The 27071-nt window shown below is 45.3% G+C and overlaps 1 protein-coding gene across 4 annotated transcripts in view; it reads left to right on the top strand.

Moving 5' to 3' along the window:
• The window catches only part of FGF14 (fibroblast growth factor 14), a 525484-nt gene that overhangs the window by 350967 nt on the left and 147446 nt on the right, over window positions 1-27071 (top strand). For 3 of the 4 annotated variants that reach the window (XM_061626601.1, XM_061626600.1, XM_061626599.1), the window contains one exon: window positions 22494-22604. In XM_061626601.1, the coding sequence (XP_061482585.1) occupies window positions 22553-22604 (52 nt within the window). In that variant the 5' untranslated portion in view covers window positions 22494-22552. Of the gene's footprint in view, window positions 1-14680; window positions 14714-22493; window positions 22605-27071 lie in introns of those variants that run through there. The other variant, XM_061626602.1, reaches the window with a different exon arrangement.

The raw sequence follows: 27071 nt of genomic DNA, 5'->3' as shown, positions 1-27071 counted from the left end.
GAAATATCGGATCCTACACAAGGATTAAAACTAGGACATTAAGAGACAAAAGAGAAATGAAATAGAATAGGAATCCTCATTGTATTGCAGCCTTGGAGTATTCTGGTAAAAGACTGAGGCTGAAATCCTTGCCTAGGAGTAAGATCCATTGAACTTAATTGGACTGAGTAGACAAGTATAGGATTTTGCTGTAAGTTTATTTGTTTCAGTGATTTGAAGGGATGTTTGCTACCCAGGGTTTCTCTGGGAGGATGGCCCAGTCTCTCTGTTGGGAGAGGCAGTTGAGGTGTGAGACTGGTGCTTAAAGGTGGTGATGGGTGGGTGTGGGTCAATAAACTGAGGCTGAATCCTGAAAGGACAGAAGTGTTATGTGTCCAGAGTTCTCACATCCGGGAGGTAGGGAGACAGCCTGTTCTGAACAGGGTTGCACTCCCATGGAAGGTGCCGTTCTGTAGCGTGAGGATGCTTTTGGATTCAACCCTGTCACTGGAGGTTCAGGTAGCCTCAGTATTTTGGCTGGTTTGCCAGCTATGACCCCTTCTGGACAGAAATGATTTGGCCATGGTAATTCATGCTCTGGTAACTTCCAGACTGGATTATTGCAATGTGCTCTATGTGGGGCTGACCTTGAAGAAAACTTGGAAACTTCAAGTGGTCCAAAATGCATTCCATTTAGAACTCACATACCCCTGTTTTAAAACAGCTGCATTGGTTGCCAATAATTTCTGGGCCTTATTCAGGGTGCCTGTGTTACTGTTTAAAGGCCTAAACAGCGTAGGCCCCAAATATCTTAAGAGACCTCCTGCCCTACAGACACTCTTGGATATTAAGATCAGCAGAGGGGCCTCTCTTGGTAGTTCCACCATCCTCAGAAGTCCGGGGTGGTGGTGGTGGCCCAGGAAAAGGCATCCAGCAGTTTCACAGTGGAGTATCCTTTTGAAATACATTTGTACAAGAATAGCTACATTCTGGTCAGCAACAAGTGGCGATCTTCTGTTGATTTCTAAATATTGCCCTTTCAGGTGTCAAGGGAAAGTTTTGCTGAACTTATTATGAGGGTGCACTGTCTGGATTCTGCACTGGGGGAATAAAGTTGCTATATGTGTCTGTGTTAAAAATGCCTTTTTTTTTTTTTAACAATATGTTGTTAACCCCTTTTTAAAGATGTTTTCAAAGCTTTTTTTAAAGATGTTTTTAAAGTTTTGTTTTTAATATATTTTAAGGTTTGTTTTTATGATGTTTTTAAAGTGTTTTTAGCATTTTTGTTTGCCGCACTGGGCTCCTGCTGGGAGGAAGGGCGGGGTATAAAATAAATAAATATATAAATAAATAAATTCTCTGTGGAACTTCCTACCCATAGAGATACATCTGACATAGGGTGACTAGATCTCTGTTTTTTGGCCAGAGACTCCAGTTTTGGGGGGTCCCTCTCCCGGTCTCCGGGTGAGTCACTTTAATCTTTGGACTTTCAGCTTTCATTTTAAAAAAAACTAAGTTTCTAGGTAGTCTGGTTCCTGAGATATACACCAAAACATCAGCCCCCCCGACAGCTTAGTTGCTCTAAGTTGTGCTCTAATCCCTGCCCTTTCAGGTTTATTGCCAATAAGAAGTCAGGGTTGTGATTGACAAGTAACTATAGAGCCAAAAATGATAGTCACAACACTTGCTTTTCCTTGCAACTCAGAAAGTTGCTTTTTCCTGCTTTTCTGAAAATCTCACTTGAAAAAGTAAGCTTTCAGTCTTTTTCTCTCTTGTGTGTAGGAGTCAGACAGGTTTAAATTTTGAAGAGGGCAGTGTTTTGCAACCTTTCTAATATGAAGCTTTAATCCAGTACTTGCTTTTCCAGAGTAAACATAACCAGAGTAAACCCCATTGAACTCAATAGGACTTCCTTTTGAGTAGACATGGTTAGGTTGTACTGTAAATTGATGGAACTTTTGCTGTGAACATAGCAAAGAATTGTGTTTGTGTTGTATATCTTTCTCTCCCCCTCCAATGCTATTTTTAAAGCAATTAGTCTAATACGGATTTAATTTTATTTTTAATTTTCTGCAATGATCAACTGGTTTTGATAATAAACTATTATATGGAGTATATGTATTTTTATATCTCCAGTGCATGTGTGTGTGTATGGGAATCTTTCCAACAACCCTGTGAGGTAGGGTTGCAGTCTGGAAACCAAGGGTGATAAGAGTTGTTAGAAGACTCTTGTTCCCCTGACAGAGCTCCGGTGGCCAGCATGGTTTAATAGTCAGCCCCTCTTCCCAGAGAATTCTGGTGACTGTAGCTCTGTGAGGGGAATAGGGTGTAGCTAAGTGAGGAGAATAGGATTCTTTGGAAAAGCCATGACTGTTTTAAAGTGGAATAAATGTCTGATGTGGATGTGGCCAGGAACAGCTTTGGTTTAAATTTGGGTGGGAGGCTACATGTGTCTGTTGTAGAATAAAAAGATGGGGGAACACCCCCCCCAATGATATTGTTAACAATGTTTTTCCTTTTGAAAAGGAAAAGGACTTTCCCTCTGCCCAGGTTCCACCCACCCTCCAAGCTGCACAGGAAGTGGATTGGATTGTGAAAGACCAACCGAAATTGTGTTTGCATTTTTACAAATTTGTAGGGTAGTACAGTATCTCAGAGAGGAGGCCAAGTCTTCTGCTCCCCTGGTGCATTCACTATAGCTTCCCAATTTCCCTGCTTTTTAAAGTTTGATAGAAATATCTGTTGGCTATAGATACTTTCTTAAACTGGAAGGTGTTTTTTTTCCCTATTAGTGAATAGACAATATGGCCAAATGGATGATTAATGGCCCAAAGGTTGGGTTGTCATAAAATTGGTTTTGCTTAACCTGGCATCAAGTGATAAACAGAAGAGCTTAGCCTTAATGGTTGGACATTTCTCTCCATATGGAATTATTATGGTTATTATTGTTATTATTTGATTTATATCTCACCCTTCCTCCCAGCAGGTGTGAAATAATACATCAGATGACAGGGACGGGACAGTAGCTTGAATTTGGTGTGGACACATAAGAGTAGGTTTGATCAGGTTCAACATATATGATTGGAAAATGGAAATGGACTGCCTTCAAGTCGATTCCGACTTATGGCGACCCTATGAATAGGGTTTTAATGGTAAGCAGTATTCAGAGGGGGCTTACCATTGCCTTCCTCTGAGGCTGAGAGGTAGTGACTGGCCCAAGGTCACCCAGTGAGCTTCATGGCTGCGTGGGGATTCAAACCCTTGTCTCCCAGGTCATAATCTAACACCTTAACCACTACACCACACTGGCTCTCACATATATGATTAGCATGTGGGAAATATACTAAATTCATGTTCAGTTCATAAAAAGCCATGAGCCCTTGATCTCTCCATCATAACCTTTTTATTTCATCTAATGTAGGCAGTAAGGCCCTTTGGTCGTGATTTTTATTGCTAGGTAAATGCTAGGTAGTAGCAATAACTGTAACAGTAACAGCAGCACTTTCTTGCAGCGTCTCCTATGGCTTGCTCATGGGTTTTCTATTTGAGTAGAAGAATCATATTGTATGACAAAGTTTTTATACCATGTACATCTTATATTTACAGTTTAGCAATAACTAGAATATCCATGACATTGATAGATAAGATTCTATACAGTTACCTCTTGAATCATGTGGGAAGCATTCAAAGCAGGGACAGTGTGAATCTGGGAAAATGAGATCAAGGACAGGCAGTAATTTTTATCCTACATGTAGTCAGTATTGTGCTTCCAAATGCATGTGTCGGTAGGTTAATGTGTCACTGGAACAGATTGCAGTCAAGTATGTTTCACTTGTTCTGCTGTACTCTGTGTTTGTAGCTACAAATCTAATGCTCAGCTCAGCAGCTTTTTTTCCTTACAGCTCTCCACATATAAGTTGAAGGAAAAGTGTGAGTTGTTAAGAAAACAATTGGAAAATTCAGGTATTGTTACTCTAGCATTTCATTAAAGTCTCTCTTGGAAGTTAGAACTATCTGGTTCCACACTCCGTCTTGCAGTGCTGTTTTAGGTCTCTGCATGAAATAAATTGCTAGTAATGAACTGGGGGGGAGCAGTTCTACAATGGGGGGCATTGGATAGCCTAGTACAAGATGATATTCCTAAGCCCTAGTTACCCAGGTGCATAGAGGGCATAACATAATCAGGATTGACTCTCTTAATAGGCAGAGTGAGGGGGCTGCCTCAGGCAGGGAAGTGAAAGTATTTGCGTGAAAATGTAAGTTTGTTTGTTTATTGCATTTGTATACCGCCCCATAGCCAAAGCTCTCTGGGCGGTTTACAACAATTAAAAACATTAAAAACAAATATACAAATTTAAAAACACATTTTTAAAAAGCAGTTTTAAAAGTTGTCTTTTCAAAAATCCTTTATGGTAGTGCCCAGCAGACTAGATAATAATAATAATAATAAATTTAATTTTTGTGTCGCCTATCTGGCCGAAGCCACTCTAGGCGACGTACACGTTAAAATACAATAAAATACAATATAAATACAGCATAAAATACAATGCAGTCAACAATAACCATTTTAAATAGCAGCAGTATAAAACAATGTAGGGCAATCAATAGACAATTTTAAACAATTTTAGCCCATCCCGGAGATCCCAAAGGCTTGTCCAAAGAGCCAAGTTTTTAAGGCTCGGCGAAATATATCCAGGGAAGGGGCATGGCGAAGATCGAACAGGAGGGAGTTCCACAGAGTGGGGGCTGCCACTGAAAATGCCCTCTCTCTAGTCCCCACCAACCTAGCTGTTTTCGTCGGTGGGACTGAGAGAAGGCCCTGCGTGGCTGATCTAGTCAGGCGGCTTAGTTGGTGGTACTGGAGGTGCTCCTTCAGGTAAACTGGGCCGAGACCGTATAGATAGAGTATTAGCAATTCAAACTCTCCAATATGCTGGACTGTGGTGGGTTTGGATTGAACTTCTGGATTCTGAGCTGGTTTCATTGCTGTTAGGGAGAGGCATTGGACCTGATTCAGATCTGATCACTGTGCCAGCCTGGAGATGGTACAGGGATCCTGCCCACCCCCCTCCCCGCTTCAGCCAGGCTGCTGGTACAGTTATTGTTCTGCCATTCAGCAAAGCCATGTGGGCATGTGGTGCAGGCCTATGCAAGTGTTAAGTCCCACTGTGTTCAGCGAGGCTTACTCTCAGTTAAGTATACATAGGATTGCATTGGAAAGCAGATCTTGTTTCATTTAGATTTACAACTCAAATGGAAAACCAACATTCATGTTACAAATGCCTCTACCCCACTTTTTCTCCCTCAAGAACAATGATCAGATGTTAACACACACACACACAGAGAGAGAGAGAGAGAGAGAGAGAGAGACTCTCAAAAGCTCACAGATGAAAATGCCCTGAGACATTGGGCCTGTTTACATGCCCAAAAAATGTGCATCTGCTGCTTTTTGCAGATCCTTTTAATTTGGACCGTTTACTTGACGTTTTACCCAACGCGCATGCATACCACTGCTTTTGCCTTTAACTCTGGATTAAATGGATGCGATAAAAACCAGCATTTGCTTTTAAAATCCACACCTGCTTCTACCGTGTATTACCTTTTAAGCGGCTTTTCTGGCTGCTCAGTTTCTTTGCCATTAGATTCTCCCTTTTCTCCGCCCCTTTCACTGTCTCGGGGCGTCATTTTGTTTCCTGCGGTTGACGAAGCAACTTCCAGTTGCTCTCGCCTTCTTTTCTCCTGTTTACTCCCGCTTCCCTCCCAATACATTTCCTCCCCCGCTCCTTTAAACAAAATCACATTCCCCACCCCTTCATCGAGGGTAGCAGGGCTGGAGCTCGTAAAATTCCTTCCTCAGAGCTGTGGTTTTGGCGCTGTTGTTTACGTCTAGCATGTGTGTGTGTGCTGGAGAGAGAGAGAGTGTGAGAAAGTGTGTGTGTGAAGGACCTCTTCTGCCTCATAGCATCCCTCCGCTCCCCCCCAGAGCTTGATCTCTCCCCCCCTCGGGCTCATGCATGCGCCCTATTCACAGCCATGGCGAGAGGAGGCTGTCGAAGGCGCCGCTGAGGTAAGGGGAGCTGCCTTGGCATCTCATCCCAGCATCTGCTCCACTCACAGAGAGCAATAATATTAAACGGTCAATGCTTCCTTTAGTAGCTGCTTTTAATGTCTCTCTAAAGATAATTGTTCGGGGTTTTTTTATGTTTCCCAGAACGCGTGCTGAGGCTTTTTTTCCTTGGTGCCAAAGGCACACCAATCTTGCTCAGGGACAGCCTAACAGCCACGGGTGGGAGCGATTCCGTTTCTTTCAAGCGCCTATTCCTTCTTTTAGGGAAACACCACCCCTTCCTCGCCTCCGCAGTTAACATGCTAATGTGCAGGCATGGCAACAAGGAAATGCTGATAGCAATAAACACACATGCGTGTGAATGCTACAAAGAAAAACAGCTAATTTATTTTTAGCGAGGGCGGAAGTATGTGAACTGTCAAAATCAATCGCGATGGCAAAAGCAGCATATTTAATGTGGATCTAGGGTCCCATGTAAACAGGCCCTTAGCATCAGGACCTAATGCAATTAAAATAGGAAATATTATTGTTATTGTTGTTGTTGTTTCAGTAAGATATTTTCATGAATATGCCATATGCACAGAGATTTGCAGTGCTTTCACTAGCATCAACAATAATTAAGTTTGATACGCATGGAAAGTGTACAGAATAGCCCTTATTACCCTTTGAGTCAAGAAAGAATGCAGCACAATGTGTAAAATGATAGCATCTTACTTTACCATGTGCTACTACCCTGGCCAATAGAGAGAGTAGAGCAGCCTTTCCCAACCAGTGTGCCTCCAGATGTTGTTGGACCACAACTCCCATCAGCCTCAGCCAGCATTGCCAATGGTCAGGAAAGATGGGAATTGTGGTCCAACAACATCTGGAAGCACACTGGTTGGGAAAGGCTGGAGTAGAGGATAGTAGCCAGATCCCTACTGCTGCTCCCCAATGTAGTGTGGTGATGCTTACACAGCTCTTATAAGTGAAGCAATATGTAGGTATCTGGAGCAGCTGGTGCATCAGCTCCCCACTCACACTATCAGGCTGATGGTCAGCTGCAGAGGGGAGTCAAATAGATCACAAGATGCTAGGCAGGGTGGCACCACTGGAGAAGGAGAGATGCTCAACCAGCTGGGGGATAAAGGTGTGGCAGGTGGTGGCATATTTAGAAGGGTTTCCAAGCAGGGAGGGAGCAAGGAAAGGGAGGAAGGAACAGAAAAAGGCACAAGTAAAGAGGTGGGCTGTGGGCAAGCCTTGCCACAGTGACTTAAGACCCAGTGTGAGAGAAAGGAAAAGGCTGTGTTTCTGGGGCTAGCTATCCCAGTGGTGAGTCAAGGAGGGAAAGGCTTCAGCCTTTTCCAACTTTTGGGTTCCCAGATGCTGCTGGACTATAGTTCCCATAACCCCTGACCACTTGGCATGCTGGCTGGGGCTGGTGGGAGTTGTAGTCCAGCAGCATCTGGGGACCCAAAGGTTGAGAAAGGCTGGGTTAACTGAGGTAAGAGAGAGGCTATTTACATACCTGAGGACAGAGAGATTAATAGAGAATCAAGACTGCTTAAATAAATGGATCTCAGAAGGGCTCTGTGGATGTGAAGAGCTCACCAAAGTTTTTCTGAAGTCAAGAGAACCCCTGGGGCTCTGAAGACCATTGGGATTCATAGTGGGAAGGTGGAAGCTCTCACAGTAGGTTTCTTTGTTCATGGTTCGAACTAAAGGTCTCTTGAAGCAGTCGGTTGACTTTTTGTAATGCACTGACTTCATGGTAAGCCGTATATCCACACAATCTAGCTTCAGAAGTTTTCCAGTGCTGTGTTGAGCAGCAGTCTATACTTGGTGACAAAGCAATCAGCTGGCTATTTTGCCAAAGTGTAACCATCTGCCATGAGCACACTAAACCACTCTATGCCAAAAAGGTCATATGAATCAGCTGAGCATTACTCGATGAAAACACTCAAATAAGTTTTAAACATCAGTGTGAAAGATCTTAGTGTAAGGCTCATCACTACTCATTGCTCATCACTGACTCCTGAGACTTTGGCTGCAGTTCTGAGCAAAGCTATGCTATTTAAATACCACTTGCTGTTTGCGGCCTATTGCCGAAATAAAACACAGACACCATTTCTTGGGTTAAATAATGGGCCACTTTATTTAAACAGGAACAATTGAATAATGAACCTGCAGAAGGGCAAATAAAGTGCGGGAGTATTCTGGTGATCCAAGCAAAGCCTGCTTGCAGCTATTGGGTGAACAGACCCTGCCTGAGCCCGGGGTTGCCCTGTGCCAGCCCCCGGCTCCAGCCACACCCTGAAGATGTGTAGGGGGTCCAACCCGCATCACCGCCCCTCGGAGCCCTGAAACTCCGAGCGGATGAGGCACGTTGGCCCCAAAGGCGGCCTGTACCCTGCCCCCAGGCCGTGTAGCCCTGAGCTGCAGGCCTCCAGACCGCCTGTCATCCCCAAAGGTGCCTAAAGGTGTCACCTAGCTGCCCTTTCCCTTTAACCTTTCCCCGCACTTCTACGCCTATACCCCAAAAGTGACCACTGACACATTACGCCAAACAGCCCAATCAGCCTAGTGACCCCAGGCGCCCCGTGCTAACCCTTGACCATTCCCCCCTAACCACAGTGCGGAGTAGGCAAAACAAACCTGCCAGCAAAGTGAAGCAGGCAGGCCAGAAATTCCTAGTCGGCCCCGTAGCGACCAAACGGATCACACTGCAGCAGAGGGAGGGTTGGGCGGATGCCGCCGGAATTCAAACAGACGGCGGGAAGCTGGCAGGGTGGCCCTAAATGGCCTTTGGCTGCCCTGCCCCCTAGCTGCATTACACTCCGGCGCACCAGCACGCTGTGTGCGTGCGCAGCCCCAACATGGCGGCCAGAACATCGGCTGCGGCCGCAAACACGCCCCTTTGCCCGGTAAGTCCCGGGCACGGAATGGGATTGCGGCCTATTGCCGAAATAAAACACAGACACCATTTCTTGGGTTAAATAATGGGCCACTTTATTTAAACAGGAACAATTGAATAATGAACCTGCAGAAGGGCAAATAAAGTGCGGGAGTATTCTGGTGATCCAGGCAAAGCCTGCTTGCAGCTATCGGGGGAACAGACCCTGCCTGAGCCCGGGGTTGCCCTGTGCCAGCCCCCGGCTCCAGCCACACCCTGAAGATGTGTAGGGGGTCCAACCCGCATCACCGCCCCTCGGAGCCCTGAAACTCCGAGCGGATGAGGCACGTTGGCCCCAAAGGCGGCCTGTACCCCGCCCCCGGGTTGTGTAGCCCTGAGCTGCAGGCCTCCAGACCGCCTGTCACCCCCAAAGGTGCCTAAATATGTCACCTAGCTGCCCTTTCCCTTTAACCTTTCCACACACTTCTATGCCACAAAAGGGGGGCAAGCCTCTGCTTAGTCTCCCTTTACCCCACACCCAATAAGAATGTGCCCCTCTGCAGGTCCCCAAGAAAGATGTCATTGCCCATGTCGGTCAAATGGATGCCGTCTGGCCGAAACAACTCCAACCTGTCGTGGCCAACCTCTGGGTGGTGGATGACGGAACCCCCCAAGTCACAGAGGGCCCCCTGAATTTGCCTGTTCACCTTTTTCCGGGCCCTGTCCATCCCACGCGGGTCACTGGTACAATTCCACTTCCTGCGTGGCAGGATGTCTGACCATACTAGGTGCACCCCCGGCCAGTGACGTGCAATGGCCCGGAGGTCACCGCATGCCTGTTCAATTAGGGCCTTGCCCTTCAGCAGCCCCAAGTCATTCCCCCCAAGGTGGATGACCAGCACCTGGGGCACCGCCAGTTCCACAGCCAGCTGAAACAAGGCCAGCAAGAGCCCGTCCCAACGCATCCCCCTACGTCCCAGCCACCGCACCGAGGCACATTGACTGAGCCCCAGTTGCGTGCCGAAGCGAGATTTCGCCGCCCTGCGGCCGGCCCAGGAAACCATGCTGTGGCCGCAGAGGAGGATGCGTGGCTGCTCCGATCTTGTTCAGCGGTCTGTTGAAACAACAACGACATTAGGGTAAGGGGGAGCGACATCTGAGCGCTGACGTGCATGCCAGCAAGTGGTCTAACGTAAGCCTTGTATGAGTCTGATGACCACCCACCCACTGCCTGAAGCCTGTCCTTGGGGAAGCCCAAGAGGGCTGCTGTGGACACCGCACCTATCCGGAAGGAGTGTGTACCGAACTTACTGGGGTCCATACCTAAGTTCCGCAGCGCCGCCCTTGCCACGGACCAGAACTGGTACTTGGTAAGGGGCTGGGAGTTCCCGTGTATGAATAGGTACCCAGACTGCGGTCCCCTTGCTGCCGTAAAGGCACGCAGGGCAGTCACCGGGCAGAGTTCTTGCTGCTGGCATGGGGCTAATACCACCAGGCGGCCTTTACAGTGCTGATCCATCTTGGACCGCCTGAGCCGCAAGAGGGCCCGCTCCGCCCTCCAGCTGAGGTCTGAAACCAGAAAAGCCCGGAGGGAGTCATCGGTCTTAGAAGCCGCCACCACCTCCCCGATTCGAAAGGCACCGAAAAACAGGGTGAGAGCCTCAGCGTGGTATAGCAGAGCCTCAAAGGGAGAAGAACACAAGTGCTTCCACTGTCCCTGCAGGCCAAACAGTAGCTCTGGGGAAAAGGGAAGGCGGGCATCCGGGGGGCGTGGGCGCTCGCGGGACCAACCCTCTAACATACGGCGGACCCTAAAGTCACCCGTGTAATCCTGAAAGCCCCGCGGTTTTGCTAGGAAAGCGAGGCCTGAGAGCTTACCTTTGATGGTCCTGACTGCAAGGCCCCTCTGTTTCCCCTCCACGCAGAACTCCATAAGATGCTCCACGGGGATGGGCCACTCCTGGGCGTAGCCCCTGGACTCTCTGAAGTCTGATAGCTCCCTACCTGCCCCCTGGTAGCTGGCCAAAGTGCTGGGCGCCACGGAAAGGCTTATGGCCCTTTCTGATTCAATCCTCCAATCTCCCATAGCGCTGGGGGGGACCGCGTCCGGCAGAGCCTTTGCCCATGGTGCCAGCTGGCGAAACCTCTCCATCTGGTTCCGTGATAGAGCATCAGCAATACTATTGTTAATACCCGGAACATGTCGCACCAGGAACTGGATATTATAGCGAAGGCATTGGAGCACAAATGCTCGCACCAGACACATGACGTTGGGGTTTCTAGAAGACAGGGTATTAATGACATACACAGTGGGGAGGTTGTCACACCAAAAGTGGACTGAGGAATTACCCAGCTTGTCCGGCCAGAGGTGTACTGCTACGACAATGGGGAAGAACTCTAAAAAGGTGAGGTCCCTGGTAAGGCCAGCCTGCACCCAGCCCTGTGGCCAGCAGCCGTGGCACCATGATTCCTGGAGAATGACCCCAAAACCGAAGGAACCTGAGGCATCAGAGTGCACCTGCAGCTCAGCCTCCAACAGGCGATCCTTTCTCCATAGGGAGACCCCATTAAATTCCTGCAGGAAGGTGGACCACACCGACAGGTTGGCCCTAAGTGCCGCTGTCACCCGTGTGCGGTGGTGGGAGCGTGTTAGGCCGGCCATGGCCTCATATACGCGCCGCATGAAAGCGCGCCTGGGTGCTACCACCCTGCATGCAAAGTTCAGATGGCCTGCCAGCTGTTGGAGCGTGGCTAATGTCACCTTATTAGACCCGGCCACCTCCAAGATTTTTTTCCTCAGGGACGTCAACTTATCTCGAGGGAGCCTGCAGCATTGTGCCACCGTATCTATCTCGATGCCCAGAAAAGCGAGAGCGGTAGACGGGCCCTCAGTTTTCTCGGCCGCGAGGGGGACGCCCAATTTCCCCGCTAGCCCTACAAAATGCGCCATAAGGGCCCTACAGGCGACCGAGTCCGCAGGACCCGCAAACAGATAGTCATCCAAATAGTGCACCACTGATTGCGAGCCTGCACGCCTCTTGACTGCCCACTCCAAGAAAGAGCTGAAGCGCTCAAAAACAGAGCATGAGATAGAGCAGCCCATAGGCAATACCCTGTCCACGTAATATTCACCCGCAAAAGCCAAGCCCAACAGCTCGAAGTCCTGCGGGTGGACGGGGAGGAGACGGAAAGCCGATTTGATGTCGCACTTTCCCATAAGGGCCCTTGGCCCACAATCCCTAACCATCCGCACCGCACTGTCAAATGATGTGTAGCGGACAGAGCACAGCTCCGCTGGGATAAAGTCGTTGACTGACTCCCCCCTCGGAAAGGACAGGTGGTGTATGAGGCGAAATTCCCCAGCTGCCTTCTTGGGGACGAGGCCCAGAGGGGACACTCTGAGTGAGGGGATGGGTGGTGCCGCAAAGGGGCCCAATACCTGGCCGGCCATGACTTCCTTCATAATTTTCTAACCACTGCTTCCCTGCCCACTGCAGACTTAAGGTTGCGGGACATGAAAGGCCACCTGGGACCCAAATAGGGGATTTGAAAACCCACTGTAAAACCTTTGAGTAAAAACTGGGCGTCTTGCACTTTGGGGTAGAGGCAGAGTAAATGTTGGAGCTCAGAGATTTTAATTGGGCTGGGGCCCCTTTCCTTGAGCTGCGCCTGCAGCTCCTGGCTTCCTTGTCCCAGGCGGATCCCTGTTCCCTCCCCTGAAGGGGCGGCCTCTGGGGCAGCTAGTACAGGAGTGGGGGCCCCCACATAGGGCACATTCATGTCTGAACCTGCATGGGCTTCGACCGCAGTGCCTGCGTGAGCTGAACTCCCAGCAAAGCAGGCGGGGTTGAACCCCCTGCCCCGCAGGCCCACGGGAATGAGCTGCTGACGCCTGCCGAACCAAGAGATGGCCACTGTCTGCCCTATCGCCTGCCATGGGCTTGGAATGTGACGTGAATTGCAGCCACAGGTCGGGTTCCTTTTTATCCCATGGGAGGGAGGTGTCAAAGGCCGCCCTCATAAAGAATGCCTGGTCATAGTCCAGCCATGCCGTTCCCTGGAACTCAGAGTAGCCCCTATATATGATGTCCAGGTATTTGATCAGTACTGAGGCCCTATGAGGCTGCCTCTGTATTACCACCCCCATGTATGTAAGGAATGCAGGCAGCCAGTTGGCCCAAGAGCGCTGTGTGTGTCGCCTCTTGGGCCTATCGGGCTGTGCCTGTTCCCCTTTATCCTTGTCCTTTACAACTGGCTCACTGTACAGGAGTGAGAATACGTCGACATACTCCCCTTTCATAAGAACATAAGAACATATATATGTAGCCGGCAGCAGGTGAAAACCTAGCGGGGCCGATGTCTCCCCAAAGGGTATGGCCCCCTCTCTAACTGATCCCAGGGGGTCGGATGTCTCTGCAGGGGGGTTGGCAGGCAGGGAGGGCTGATTCCCCCCTTCTGCTGCTGTCCCAGCGGCAGGGTGCCAGACCTGCTCACAGGCCTCCCTTAGGGGATGCTGCATAAACCCTCCCCCCCCGCGGGAGTCCCTGCCTGTCCATATCCCTCGGTTCCCGCTGGTGGGGAAAAGGGCCAGTAGGGGAACCCCCATGGGGGCCAGCTCCACTGCTGCTGCCCTTGTTGGCGAGGCGCAATAGGTGACTCACCCTGAGTGCTGTCTGCTGAAGGTCCCTGTGTGGGCTGCATTGTCGGGGCTGCTTGCAAGGTGGGCCCTGCTTCTGTCTCCATGCTAGGCGTCCTTGCCTCCGCCCTGGGCCCGGCCTCCAGTGCGTCCAGTCTTGCTAAGATGGAGGCAACATCCCCTGCGTCAGCCCTGTTCACTGGCTGCTGTGCTTTCCCCCTATACGTTTGGGTGCTGGCTCCTTTGTTTTCCCCCTCGCAGGTGGGGCCCTAGGTGCACCAGGCTGGTGTGGGCCATGCTCGAGGGCCTCCAGCCTAGCCAGTATGGCAGCCCATGGTGGCCCCTCCTCTCTCCTAGCACTCACTACCGCTGGGGGTGGGCATTTTTCCCCTGCTTTGGGGGCCTTTCCTTTCCCTTTTGGCCCCCCCTGCCCTTTTTTGGGTGGCATCTCTAGCGGTTTTGTATCCCTGGCCCAGCCCTGTCCAGAAATTGGGGGAGGGGGCCTGGCCTGCTAATACTATGTTCCCTCCCGCACCCCTTTATCTGAAGGGAACCAAGGGTCGTGCGCCACCCGCCCTTCCCTGAAGATGCCCCAAATAAAATTGCAGCCCAAAGGCCACCTAGCCTGTGGTCCTCGCTGCCGTTGGCCCCGATCCTGCGCTGCTGCAGAGGCGCCGGGCCTGGAAGGGGTTGCCGCTGCCACTGCCAATAGGTCCTCTTCCGGCGCGAGACTCCATCCTCCTGGGATCCGCTGCTGCTGCCGCTGCCGGAACCGCAGGGCCTCGCAAGCCCCGATGCCGCAGATGCCGCCAAGCCTCGCTGAGCCCCGCCTCGCTGCCGATCCCGCGCTGCTGCAGCTGCTTCTCGATCTCCCGATGAGGCTGGAGAGGCTCGGCGCTGAGCACCCGGCCCAGCCGAGACAAAGCCTCCCGAGGCCATGTGCGCTGCCAAAAGAGCCGCGCTGCGCCGCTGAGGCCTTGCTGCTGCCGCCGGAATTCAAACAGATGGCGGGAAGCTGGCAGGGTGGCCCTAAATGGCCTTTGGCTGCCCCGCCCCCTAGCTGTGTTACACGCCGGCGTGCCAGAGCGCCATGTGCGCGCGCAGCCCCAACATGGCGGCCGGAACATCGGCTGCGGCCGCAAACACGCCCCTTTGCCCGGTAAGTCCCGGGCACGGAACGGGAATGGCTTTATTGGTACCTTCATGAGTGTTGAACATGAGAGGAAAATCTTGTGGTGCTTGTAGTATTTATTTAAATTTAAGCTGCTTCTATGTAGTATTAGCATCTCAAAGTGTTCAAATGTACTAAATGTTATTTGATCTTGAAACAGACTGAAATGAAGGATCCCATGTATGTTTGGCAGATGGACTGAAAACTAGGTTTGATGCAGAAGTAATATAATAATGATCCATTGTGGCAGCAGGAAGTATCAGAAGCAGTAATTAACACAGTTTTATTAGCCTGGAGCTGGTTATTTCCCCATAAAGAAACCCATTGGTCCCTTGACATGTTTGGCTAGAAAGCATTTCACACTCCACATATTTGTGACGTTCCTTCTGTCTCATATCAACCTACAAATGCCTATTATCATGCAATAGGAGGTTTAGGCTACCGAGCCAAATTTATCTGTCTCTGCCAATACAGTGTATAAGTTATGAGCCATGATTCTCTCCTGCCAGGCATTACTAGCTAAAAATTCAGAACTCTTCATCTCTGCCCTAATATATAGTAGAGGTAGTAAAAGCAGAGCCACATGAACTGTTTGTAAAATATGTCAAGCATTTGCAAAGAATTTTAATTCTTTTCCCACTTGTCACAATTCACCACTTCCATACAAATTCTCCCAGTCAAAGAGTACGTCATGCCTATTTTATACATATTTGTAATGGTAATGTATAACTTTATTTCATGTCAGGAATGTTTTTATTGACAAGCATAGAATATTCACTGATAATGAGTAGCCACAGAAGTGAAATGGAAAGCCAGAGAAAAGGTCATGGAAAAGCAAAGAACTGTAGCTGTTTGCATTGTTGTCATGTACTAAAACACATCAGAACAAGGTGGCATTGCATTTACGTATTTATTTAAACATAATTTCCAAAATCAGTATAATTAGACACACACACACACACAGCTTTTCAATCAATACCCTTCCATGAAATGTAACACAGGGAGCAATCCAAACCCAAGATCAGCTGGGATGAGGGGAGTGTGGAATAGGTGGATCTCTGGCTGAGCCTGGGCTATGCAGGCTGAAATCCCTCATTCCCAGCTCAGCCAAAGATATGCCAGCATAAATGCTCCATCCTGTCTGACCCAGGGTTTAGCCAACTCAGCGAAGGCTCAGGTGAAGCCAGGTTAGCTAAGGCCAGGTTAAGTCCTGAAAAAGAGGCATTTGAGGGAGTGGCAGAGATGGTACAAGGCAGGGGGAGACTTAGCCCTATTCCAAACTCCATTCAGCTCGGTCACATGACCTAGCAAATCAGAGGAAGCTACACTGGCAAAAAGGGTGGTGTAAGTCAAACTCTATTTTCAAGGCTTGTTTCCTTGTGCCAGGCTCAGGTCAGCTCAGCCAGCAGTAACTGTGGTTCTGAATTGAGTTTGGAATAGGGGTAAATTACATTGGCATAATTTATCCAGCTGTAAATTACATTAGCTTCCTATAGTTTGGATTGCTCTGATATTTAATGAGAAATTCCAATGAGTTGCTTTCTGATGGTGATTTTCTTGGATGTTCTTGCTGGGTATCATCATTTGTTAAGTTAGCTGGGATGGTGGATAGGGTGTTGTTTGAAGATAAAATGTGCCACAATAAGGAGAAGTGAAGTTTTGGAAGGTTGCTAGGAGCTTAGTTTTCATCCTGCATTCAGAGTGCTACTTCTATACCTATTTTTCTGCCATTATTGAGCTTCTCACTGAGGAGCCTCTGGTTAGTTTCTGAGGAACCTCAGAGGTCCCTGGAACGTAGCTCAAAACCTACTGACAAACATTAAAACCCTTTGCCCTGTTCACATTTACATACATGTTGTACATACGGCCTTTACTGATCACAGACACACACATTCTCTCTCTCGCTTACCTAACAATAGCCTTAGTGGCTCCCTCCTCCACTTTCTTGCTGTAATGGAGTAAACCCCATCATTTCTCTTGTGATTATATCAGCAGCCATTTCCTCCAGTGTAGGAATGGAGCTCTCCCTTTTGACTTCTGTTTTCTCTCTTCATGGAGAGAAGGGAAATGGCAAGCAGAGCTCACTTTCCCACAGTGGAGATTACAGGAGAGCCTTGTGTGGTGCACCTGGAGATAATGAGTTCTATCCAAAGCTGTCCCAGTGGAGTTCTGCTAGCACAGTGGCACGTCCTTTCCCTCTCCTACTGCTGCAGCCCCCAAATCTTCTCCGGAGGGTTCCTCAACCCTCTGTAGCCTATTTTGAGGACAATTTTGTCCTATTTTGAGGTGGGGGGGTCTGCAGGGGAGATGAGAGGAGGCAAAAGTCCAATTCCATTAGCACATGACATACCCCTTGTGCTAGCAGAACAGGAGCACTGGATAATGCCCTCTGTGAGCCTTGAGAACTGCATTTTTCATTATCTCTGGATGTCGTACCAGTACACTCAGCATCATTGCAGGAAATGGTTCTCCTCTTGCTATTTTCCCCAGCTCCTGAAACAGAAAACAAAGTAGACAGGAATCTTGGGGAGAGTTCCATAGGTGATATGAATGCTGTGGCACAGACTGATACCTCCAGGTAGGGGGGGGGGGATTTGATTCAGTTTGCATTTAAAGGCACACCTACCTAATTCATACTTTCTGAATCAATATGAAAACCAAAACACTGCCATCTGTTGAAATTTGCTCCTCTCCAAATTTTATAATGCAGTTTTTCAGCCAAGTAATGTGTACAGAAATGCATAACTGAGGTAAAAATGTAAATGTACTGCCTTCAGTCAATTCCGACTTATGGTGACCCTATGAGTAGGGTTTTCATGAGGCTGAGAGGCAGTGACTGGCCCAAGGTCACCCAGTGAGTTTCATGGCTGTGTGGGGATTCAAACTGCAGTCTTCCAGGTCGTAGTCCACCACCTTAACCACTAGGTAAACGTGTGCATAAAAATGTATATATTAGTGAAAATAACATACAAAATGCATTATATTAGGGGAATTGCCTTCCAAAATGTGTATATTAGGCAAAGTTTTATACAAATATGTTTGTTTTAAAATAAATTTTCACTAAAAGAATGATGAATTTCCATGAGAACTTTTTTTAAAAATCCCAAACTGATGGGGAAATGTGGGGAACTGATTTTAAAATTGGAAGAATGAGATACTGAAAGAAACCAAACTTCACAGATTGTACCAGCCCTACTTCCCAGTCCTAGTTCTCAGAAATGTCTTAGAGCTTTCAAATCCATTTGAGTTTCATTTCAAATGCCCAGACAGTTGAGAATCCAGTCAAAAACTGATCCTTTGGAGGAACACCTGAAGCTGTTGGCCAAACTCCCCATTGTGGAATTTACTGACATTTTGAAAATGAAGCATCTTTTGAAACCACTCATTTAAACCACCAAGGAGTTTAAGCTGAAATTTGCAGAGGAGTTTGCATAGTTTTAGATTCAGAACATTGGTAGTTTTTTTAGCTCCCTGGAGTTTAACAGAGAGAATATCAAGCCTAATAGTAGGACCGAGCCTGACACCTTTAGTAAGTGTGTTTAGGATTGGAACTTTATGGTACAATATTATCCTGTGTGGCACATCTAGGAAATAGGAGTGAGGATACTGAATCTTGCTTGAGATGGTTGTTGGCTATAGAATAAATTTAGCAAAACCAAATCTAACATTCTGTAGTTATTTTATGGAAATGAATTAATGAAGAAAGGTGTTACTTAAGTGAAAACCCTTCCCATTGGTAATATAGTGGTTACAATGAGAGAAGAAAATGTCTCTTCCATTTTGAATGTGCTGAATGCAACCTGCTGAGCTTAGATCACTCATTCCACTTTCTGTATATGTGAAAACATAGCACAATCATTTTGTTTGTATTGAGCAAAATTTTATCATTTATTTTAAATTGATTGCTTTACACTTAATACTAGCAGCCGGAAATGGAGAAGGGTAGGTGTGCATTGCCAAAATATGCTATCAGACAGACTGGGAAAGCCTTGAATTTTGGCATGGACTTCAAATTAAAAATAAATGTTGACCCTAGTTGCCCTATAATTCTTGTGTGACATATATAATATTGTAAATTCCTGGTTAATAAGTTTGGAAGCAAGTAGAATTTCTTTTCTTCCCACCCACCCTTTTTTCTTTGCCAGATTGTTTACCATGGGTTTTTTTTCTGTTCTGTATGCAGATACAGTTTCTGACTGTCAATATAAGAAAATGTAAAATTCTATACAAGTAATATGAGTGGTTCCTTTCCATTTTTTGTGCAATTGACATATTAACAAGAGATAGGACCGCATACAGTGTACTACATTCTGTGAATATGCCAGCAGCATTTTGGAGCGATGCTTTTGCATATCTAACCAGAAAGAATATACCACTTCATTTCATGTGCTTTTATACATTCTGGAAAGGAATAAATGAAGTTAATGACAAGTTAAGGAACACTGCCACTCTGTATTATAGAAGAAGCTTTCTGTACATAACAATATAAAATTGGCTGTGGTTCAGAATTTTGTACTTAGCATTGCAAATTAGACTCCTATCCTTTCCTTACTGAGCTGCTAACTGATGATCTGGAATACCTTATTTTCTATGGAATTTTCCCAGGTGCTTTAAAAATTCTAGAGGGAGTTCTGAAAAGCTGTGGTCAAATGAATTACATTAGTTCCTGATATGGGTAGAATTGCCAGGTGCAAAACTGTGCCACAGTTCTCTAGCCTGCAGACTTTCATTGCTACTTCAGCCCTCATCTGAAGCTTTAGGATAAAACCTTGATTTAATAGGAAGCTTATGTGAAACTGGCACACAGATGAATGACATATACAAAAATAATGATAATTGCTGTCATATAAAAAAGTGAACCATCTGGATTATTTCTCTTAGCTTGGTATATTAGTGTTCCTGTATATGGAGATCTTGTATTATCTGACTGCCCTTCTGTTTTCAGTCCCTCTGTTACTGTAGAAATGAAATCTACTGATTTATAGATGCTTCTGAGTTGGTAATCATACTAATGTAGATTGGCTAGTTCCTGTACAAATTATAAGCAAATTGACAAATGGTTCTGTCATTCTGCTATGTCTCTGTAATTTTCTGAATGTGACTAAATTAAAATGGATTACATGATTTGATTTTCATGGAGAGTTTGTTCATGCATGACAGTTTCGGAATCACAGACTTCCATGACTGATGGAGGTATTGCACTACTTGTTGATTATGCCCTTGGCAGAAAACTGCAGAATGTTCTATTCTCCAGCAAGCAGGGAGGGGGGGAAATGACCCAGACTGTTCCTTTGTGGTTGGGAGCATAAACATTTTACACAGATAGATACAAGTTTTAACAAGTCGTTACACTTTAATTTTTTTTTTTACTTTCAGATGTCTCTGGAAGATGGTTTTGTCTCTTGAGTAGCCTGTCATTCTAATGAATGTTTTGTATTGCTTTTGAATGTTTTTGTGTACACTTACCCTGATGTTTTGCAAGAGGTATATAAATACTTTTGTTAAATAAATAAATACATACATTCTGCACACATGGTTTGTGAACATGCATTTTACAAGATACAATATGATTTTAAAACATGAGGCACAATGTCTGTTGTGTAGTTATGTCTATTATGTAGTTGTACTTAGGGAAAACTGGAAAATTTCATAATTATTCAAGGTTCCTACTGACTTTGCATCCTTAAAGGTAATTTTTATTATTATATTTTCTTCATATACACAATAATAACAAACTTTTTAAAGAAAAAGACAGAAAGATTTAAATCCTTTAGTACATGAAATGATAACCTTCCATATCACTGTACCAGACTTAGACATTTTCACACCTGTTATGATCTGTCAACTTAACCTGGGAAGTACAGGTCAGTCACCCACTCAACACGATTCTGTTGGAAGTGGGGCAAGGGCAACACCTGTTTGGGTTCTTTTGTTTGTATTCCAGAAGGAAGATAGAGTGAGGGTCCTCCAGCTGGCTAGGCTTGCCTAACTTTACCTGTGCTGTTCTCTACCTAACCTCCTTCCATTGTAAACTGATATGCTCAGGGAAGCTGACCTGCCCCTCCTTCCTTTGTCTTCTTCTTCTTCCCTGTCTGAGGAGAGAGGGAACATCTTTGCCTTTGCTCTCTCTCCTGAGCCATGAGGGCAATATCCAAGTCTGGGCATTGCGCCTCCAACTTCATTAGTTAGAATTAGGTATGCCTTTCCTATCTACTATGTATTTCTATAAATAAAGTTGTTTTTCTTATTTTACTAAGTCTTAAGTCTCAGTGATCTAAAAGTAGGGTAAAAGCCTGCTACTTAGGTAAATACACACTGGCACACATGCAGCTCAAACTTTTGAGTATCTCTGCATATATATATATATATATATATTTCCATAACAGATTCCCCACTTTCTTAGTTGAATTTTCTTCCCCAGAAATGGCACACAGAGTTCTTTCACCTTCAAAATATGACAGGAAGTTCCAGTTGTCTGGAGAAGGGTCCCCTTTATCAGTCCTTGCTTAGAGTCCTTTTACTGAGAGACATTCATCTTACTATTCTCTCAATGGTACGAGCCATGTGATTGCTGCATATGTGGAACATGGATCATTATTAACAATCATGCTTAACAAACACGATATTTGGTTATGAATAATATATGCTTGAAAAGTAGCGTTTTTATTTGTTGAGTGATTGATTGACCCGTACTCCCCAAATTATGCTACTTATTGTAGTGCACTACATTTATCTCTGCTGCACTTAGAATTTTTGAAACTACTGAAAGAATGTTCCTGTGAAAATGTCCCAGCCTGAATAGGTTCCTGTGCGTATATACTTTGTGGGAAGAACTTTAACAAATAGAACATGGACCCTGCACAGATAGGAACAGGATTAGAACAAAGGTGGGCTATTGTAGCTGTTGAAAGAAAGAAAGAAAGAAAGAAAGAAAGAAAGAAAGAAAGAAAGAAAGAAAGAAAGAAAGAAAGAAAGAAAATGGACGGAATTTATACTGAGCAATGTAGACAAGTAATTACAAAGGAACTAAATTGTGCATGTTTTCAAGAGTAAGAAGCTTATGTGAAGAAATAAAATTTCTATTTTAGTGCTGCTGGGAATTTTTCCAGTATTTCAGCACTTCTACTTCTTAAGAGTCCAATTTTTCTTCATTGTTAAGTGGTTGTTCATAGTCAATGTGTTCCCTGGCGTTAGTCCTCACATCATGTCTCATAGGCCCAAAGTCCAACTAATTAACTATGTGTGCTTCCCTTTTGTCGCCAAGCATATTTCCAATAAAATGTAGCTCACTTTTCCTTACTCTGTGGGGGCAACATGGGCCATATCTTAAATTACTGATGTTTCTCAATGTGGGGATGAACAAAATGCATAACAACAACCATTTTGGGGCGTGAGTAAAGAAAATGCTCATATGAACACTTACAAGCTCTTAGCTTGCTGGGATATTAGCTTCCAACTGACAGAAAAAAAGAGTATATCAAAGGCACCTTATAAGAATAATATGGGTCTCATCCTTTAGTAGTGGGAAAACATTAAAAAGCTGACCATCTGTTTTGACTTTGTCTTTCTTGGGTTCTGTTTCTTATTCTTTGGGAGCAACATAGCAACTAAAACTCTGATAACCTATTAAGAAATTGTTTCCTCCCTGTAGTAATTTATAGGCAGCCATTAAGTGGAGCTGTACAAAATATTTTATTCTCCAAGAGATACATAAGGATATCTCATGAAATGGCTTTGAGGGTAGTGACAAAATATGTTTGTCTTTCAGATCCCCAGCTCAAGGGTATAGTGACCAGGTTATATTGCAGGCAAGGCTACTACTTGCAAATGCACCCTGATGGAAGTCTCGATGGAACCAAGGATGACAGCAGTAATTCTAGTAAGTGTTTACTTTAGGAAACTATTCACCTCTCTCACACATACTGTATAGTTAACCATTCCAAGATTTACATGCAGACATAACTTTTTTTATGTCTCTTCTTGTTTGCAGGTGTGCCTTTCTGTAAAAGGTGTTTTTGTTTTGTTTTGAGATATTTACACATTGAAACACCAATACATCTTTTTAAATAATCCTAACTCTTTTGTATATGTGAATGAGAAGAATCATGCAATTTCAGGAAAGTATCTAAAGCTGTTCACCCAAGGCTATAGCCCTGCTTCATGTTCAACTAAAGTGGTTTTCAAACATGTCTAAAATATTGTGCTAATTTAATAAGAACCCCCATACTCACTACCTGGTTTCAGCTTATGTCAGGTAATGAGCAGGTCTCCTAAACTATTGCTAGGCATAATAGGCTTTTGATTTGTATTGTAATAACAGTAAAAAAACTGTAAATAACAGAAATAGCATTGCTGTATGACAGAGGACTATTTTAATATTTCATTGTCAATAAGGCAGTGGCTGAATTCAATCCCAGCCAGAATTTGACAAGAAATGTTGATAGCAGTTCACTGAAATCTGCTGCATTTCTAGAGAATTCAGGCATGGGGAATTTGTGCAGATCTCAAGCCTGCTAGGTTTTGAGAAGTTCCCCAGTCTTGGGAGAGCTGTGCATTCCTAGTCCACAAACAGAGACTTAGGAAAGCTGCCGGGCCTTGTGGAAGAGAGCTTGTTCAGTCAGTCCTTAAGCACAACCTGGGATCAGTGGTAGAGCACATGCTTTGCATGCAAACTGTCCCAGGTTCATTCCATGGTATCTCCAGGTAAGGTTCCCTATCCAAAATGCTGGAGAGCTGCTGCCAGTTAATGTAGGCAATACTGAGCTAGATGGACCAATGGTCTGACTCACTATAAGGCAGCTTCCTGTAACCCAGCTATCTGTGAGCTGAGCCAGCCTATTTTTATACACCTTAGACATAAGTCTCCTTTCACAGCCCAGTATTGCTTCATGTCCTTTTTATGGGCTTCCCTGAGGAAACAGGATGCTGGACCAGACAGATCATTGTTCTGATCCAGCAACACTTTACTTACATTCTTATGCGGGCAGTGACTGAAGGGCAATACTGGGCTTAGGGATCATACAGATCCCTCATACCGAAGGACAGGAACGACTCTGAGCCTACTTATGTAGAGGAGTTTCAGGGACTACTCAGCTGCCCACTGCCTTAAGCTGGGAAATTCCCACAGCCTTGTTCTGTAGGCACATGCTGATGTTATCAGCAAACATCCATGCTCAGAGGCTTTTTTAGAGGCCTAAAAGGCAATCTACTGATCTAGGTAGATTATAGTGCCCATTTGCTTGTCCCTATTTTATAAGAACAATAGTATTTTTTAAAATAAATGTTGTTAACTAAGCTGCAATGAAAAAATTAGGATTTGGATCTCAGAATCTGTGCTGTTGGCACTCGCCTATCTTTCTATAGTACACTCACAGACACAAATTACTACACGAGCACTGAGGCTTTGCTGGGCACTAGTAATTATCATACTTTTGACATGAACTAACTATTATTATTATTATTTATTACATTTCTACCCCGCCTTTCTTTTTCATGATTGAAACCCAAGGTGGCTTACATATGGTTCCCAGGCGGTCTCCCATCCAGGCACTGACCAGACCTGACCCTGCTTAGCTTCAGCAGGGAGCTAGCCACATGTGCCTTCAGACCGTAGCCTGGGACTAGGTAGTCTCTTAGGTAAGCCACTTTCACCCAGCCTCAGTCTTCCTAGCTTTAATGTGGAGATAATAAGACTGACCATAATACTACATTATGGGATTGTTGTTAAGAATGCTGAGATAATGTATGTGAAAAATACTGAACATATGATCATATGACAGTGAAATTTATTCCTATTTGTAGAACATGGATTTTACAGGGGTGTTGCCATTGTTTCTTTTTTCAATTTCTAAGTTTCTAATATTTTGTGGCATCCTTTCTTTCAGGTTTTGCTCTTATTTCATCTTGCTTAATATATATTAACAGCCATATGTTTTATCCAGTAGTACTTGGAGATGTGAATGCAGCAGCTTGGAATAGTCTCCAATTTTTATACTAATCTCAAGAATCAGTTTACTCAACAGAGTCAAATGAATTATTGAATTAATATTCACCTTGCCAAAGAATTCCATTCTTTCATTGTTGGTTAGTGTCCACTTTTTCACCTTCACTGTTTTCTACTATATTTCCTCTTGGTGCTGTTAAATCCAATTAACTTTGGTATCACATAAATTTGTTTACGGCTATCTGTGATGTCATAACAGCAGATGCAGCATCATGATGTCAGATGGGTTGTCACATTGAGGGCAAATAAGGCGAACAACAATGAAGAAGTAAAATAGCATCATGAAGAATACTATTAGAACAATGCAAATTTGTTTAGAACAAGTATCAAAAATCACCAAAAATAGGAGGTGCTTTGTAACACTGATGAAAGTGAACATATAGAGAAGCAAGTAATTTCAGATCAGCCCAAAGTTCTTTAAAATAAGGGACATGGAGCAACAGTGTTTCCTACCATATCTTTTTCATTCTAAAAGGTTTGTGTTTATAAATATAATTATAAATCACCTTACTCTTCCATAAAGAGATGAGCTGCTTGATCGCTATAGCTGTTGGGATCAATATAGAACCTTGCAGTGAGAATGCGTACACACCGTACATTTAAAGCACATCATTTCCCCCAAAGAATCCAGGGAACTGTACTTCAGCCCTCACAAAACTACAATTCTCAGGACCTTTAACGAACAAGGTTCCCAGGATTCTTTGGGGGGGTGAAGCCAGAATCTGTTCCAATGCCATCCTGCCCAAAAGTAGTACAGAGCTGTCCAGCTATGCCTCATTTGCCATTAAATGTGAGAAAGTTCCCTTACTGCATCTCCAGCCTAGTGCAAGGTTGTGCCAGCTTTAAAACCTTGAGGCTCGTCTGGTTGCCCTATGACGGGTGGCAGTCCTACTCACTCTTCCATGTTCCATTAAAGACCCCACCCCCCACTTTTTGTTGTTGTTATTAATACCATGCCCTTCCTCTTGAGGGAGCCCAATGTTGTAAAAGGGATTTGCTCAGATACAATCTTAATGCTTTCCCTTTGGTCTGTTGTTATGACTGCCCCCATGTATCTTCATGGACTACTCCAGAGTTTGGGATATGAATGCACATGGAAGAAGGTGACATATATGACCATGGCAATCAGATAGAATGAGGGGGAAAGTGCACATAGGGTAGGCCTTTCTAAGATGGTGATTTTCCTCTGTTGCCTGCATTGCTTGTCAATCTGAATGGAGCAAAGGAGAGAGAGGCATTGCATCCATTGGCCCAGACTAGTAGGTGGATGGACCTCTTACCACATTGTTGCCCCACTGTGCATACACAGATGAGTTACTAACAGTTCACGAACATGTAGCAGTCGGATAGTGAGCTTGAGCAGTTAAGTGCTTTAATAAGTTGTTTAAGAATGTATTAGAGACCAGAGTCACTGTCAGAGGGCACACTGCCATGAGTTTCTTTTTTTTCTTTCTGATAAGAGAAAGGAAGGGATCCATTCTCTCCCCCCATACATGTGTTTACTGTCCTGGTTATAGGGAGCCAGGTAGAGAACTCCTCCCCACCTCCATCCACCACTATTCTTACTAGGCAATGGGGAAGGGACCATTCCCCTTTTCTAACTTTTCTTGAAAATTTCTTAGAGAGATTGCTGCCTCTAGCACACGTGATTACCTCTATAAAAATTGTTTAAGATGGTTCAAAAAGGGGAAAGGTCCCTTCCCCACGTCCCATCTGTCTGCTGGGGGGGGGGGGCAGTGCTGCTGCATAACTTAAATGCATGAAGTGGCCAAGGGTAGTTTTGTTCTGTTTCTGATCTTTAAAAGAATTGGCATGCTCTATGGCCACACACTCTAGTCACACTTCTTAGAAGGGCTTCTGAGTATTGTGTCACTCTGGAGCCACTCCTGGAAGTGAGACTAGCTACTCACCTCTTGCCACGCTGCCTGAAGTGGCTTTGCAGCAATGCAACATCATGTTGCATCACTCTGAAGCCACTCCAGGGAGACTGGCAAGAGGGAAATGGCCAGCCACAATTCTGTAGTGGCTCCAGAGTGGTGCAGCATCATATTGCATTGCCTCACTCTGAAGCCCTTCTAAGAAGTATAGGAGGAAAACGTGAACAGAGGGGCTTGTGCCACTGTCAGCAGCATAAGCCCTGCTTTTAAAGCATTTTAAAAGAGAAAAACAACCCTCAGACACCTCATATATTTAAGGCAAGTAGCAGTCAGTCAGTCAGTTTTATTGCCTAGCCGTAGGCCATTGCAACATACAGAATCGCTGATCATTATATAAAACTACAGTTAAAACATTCTTGAATAAATTTCAAGAGGTGAACAGGGCAAAACTTATCCCCTATGAGTT

This window comes from Rhineura floridana, chromosome 5 (genome assembly GCF_030035675.1).
Source record: "Rhineura floridana isolate rRhiFlo1 chromosome 5, rRhiFlo1.hap2, whole genome shotgun sequence".
Taxonomy (NCBI): Eukaryota; Metazoa; Chordata; class Lepidosauria; order Squamata; family Rhineuridae; genus Rhineura; species Rhineura floridana.
Note: the sequence above shows the minus strand (reverse complement) of the source record. Positions and strands in the feature narration are given on the sequence as shown.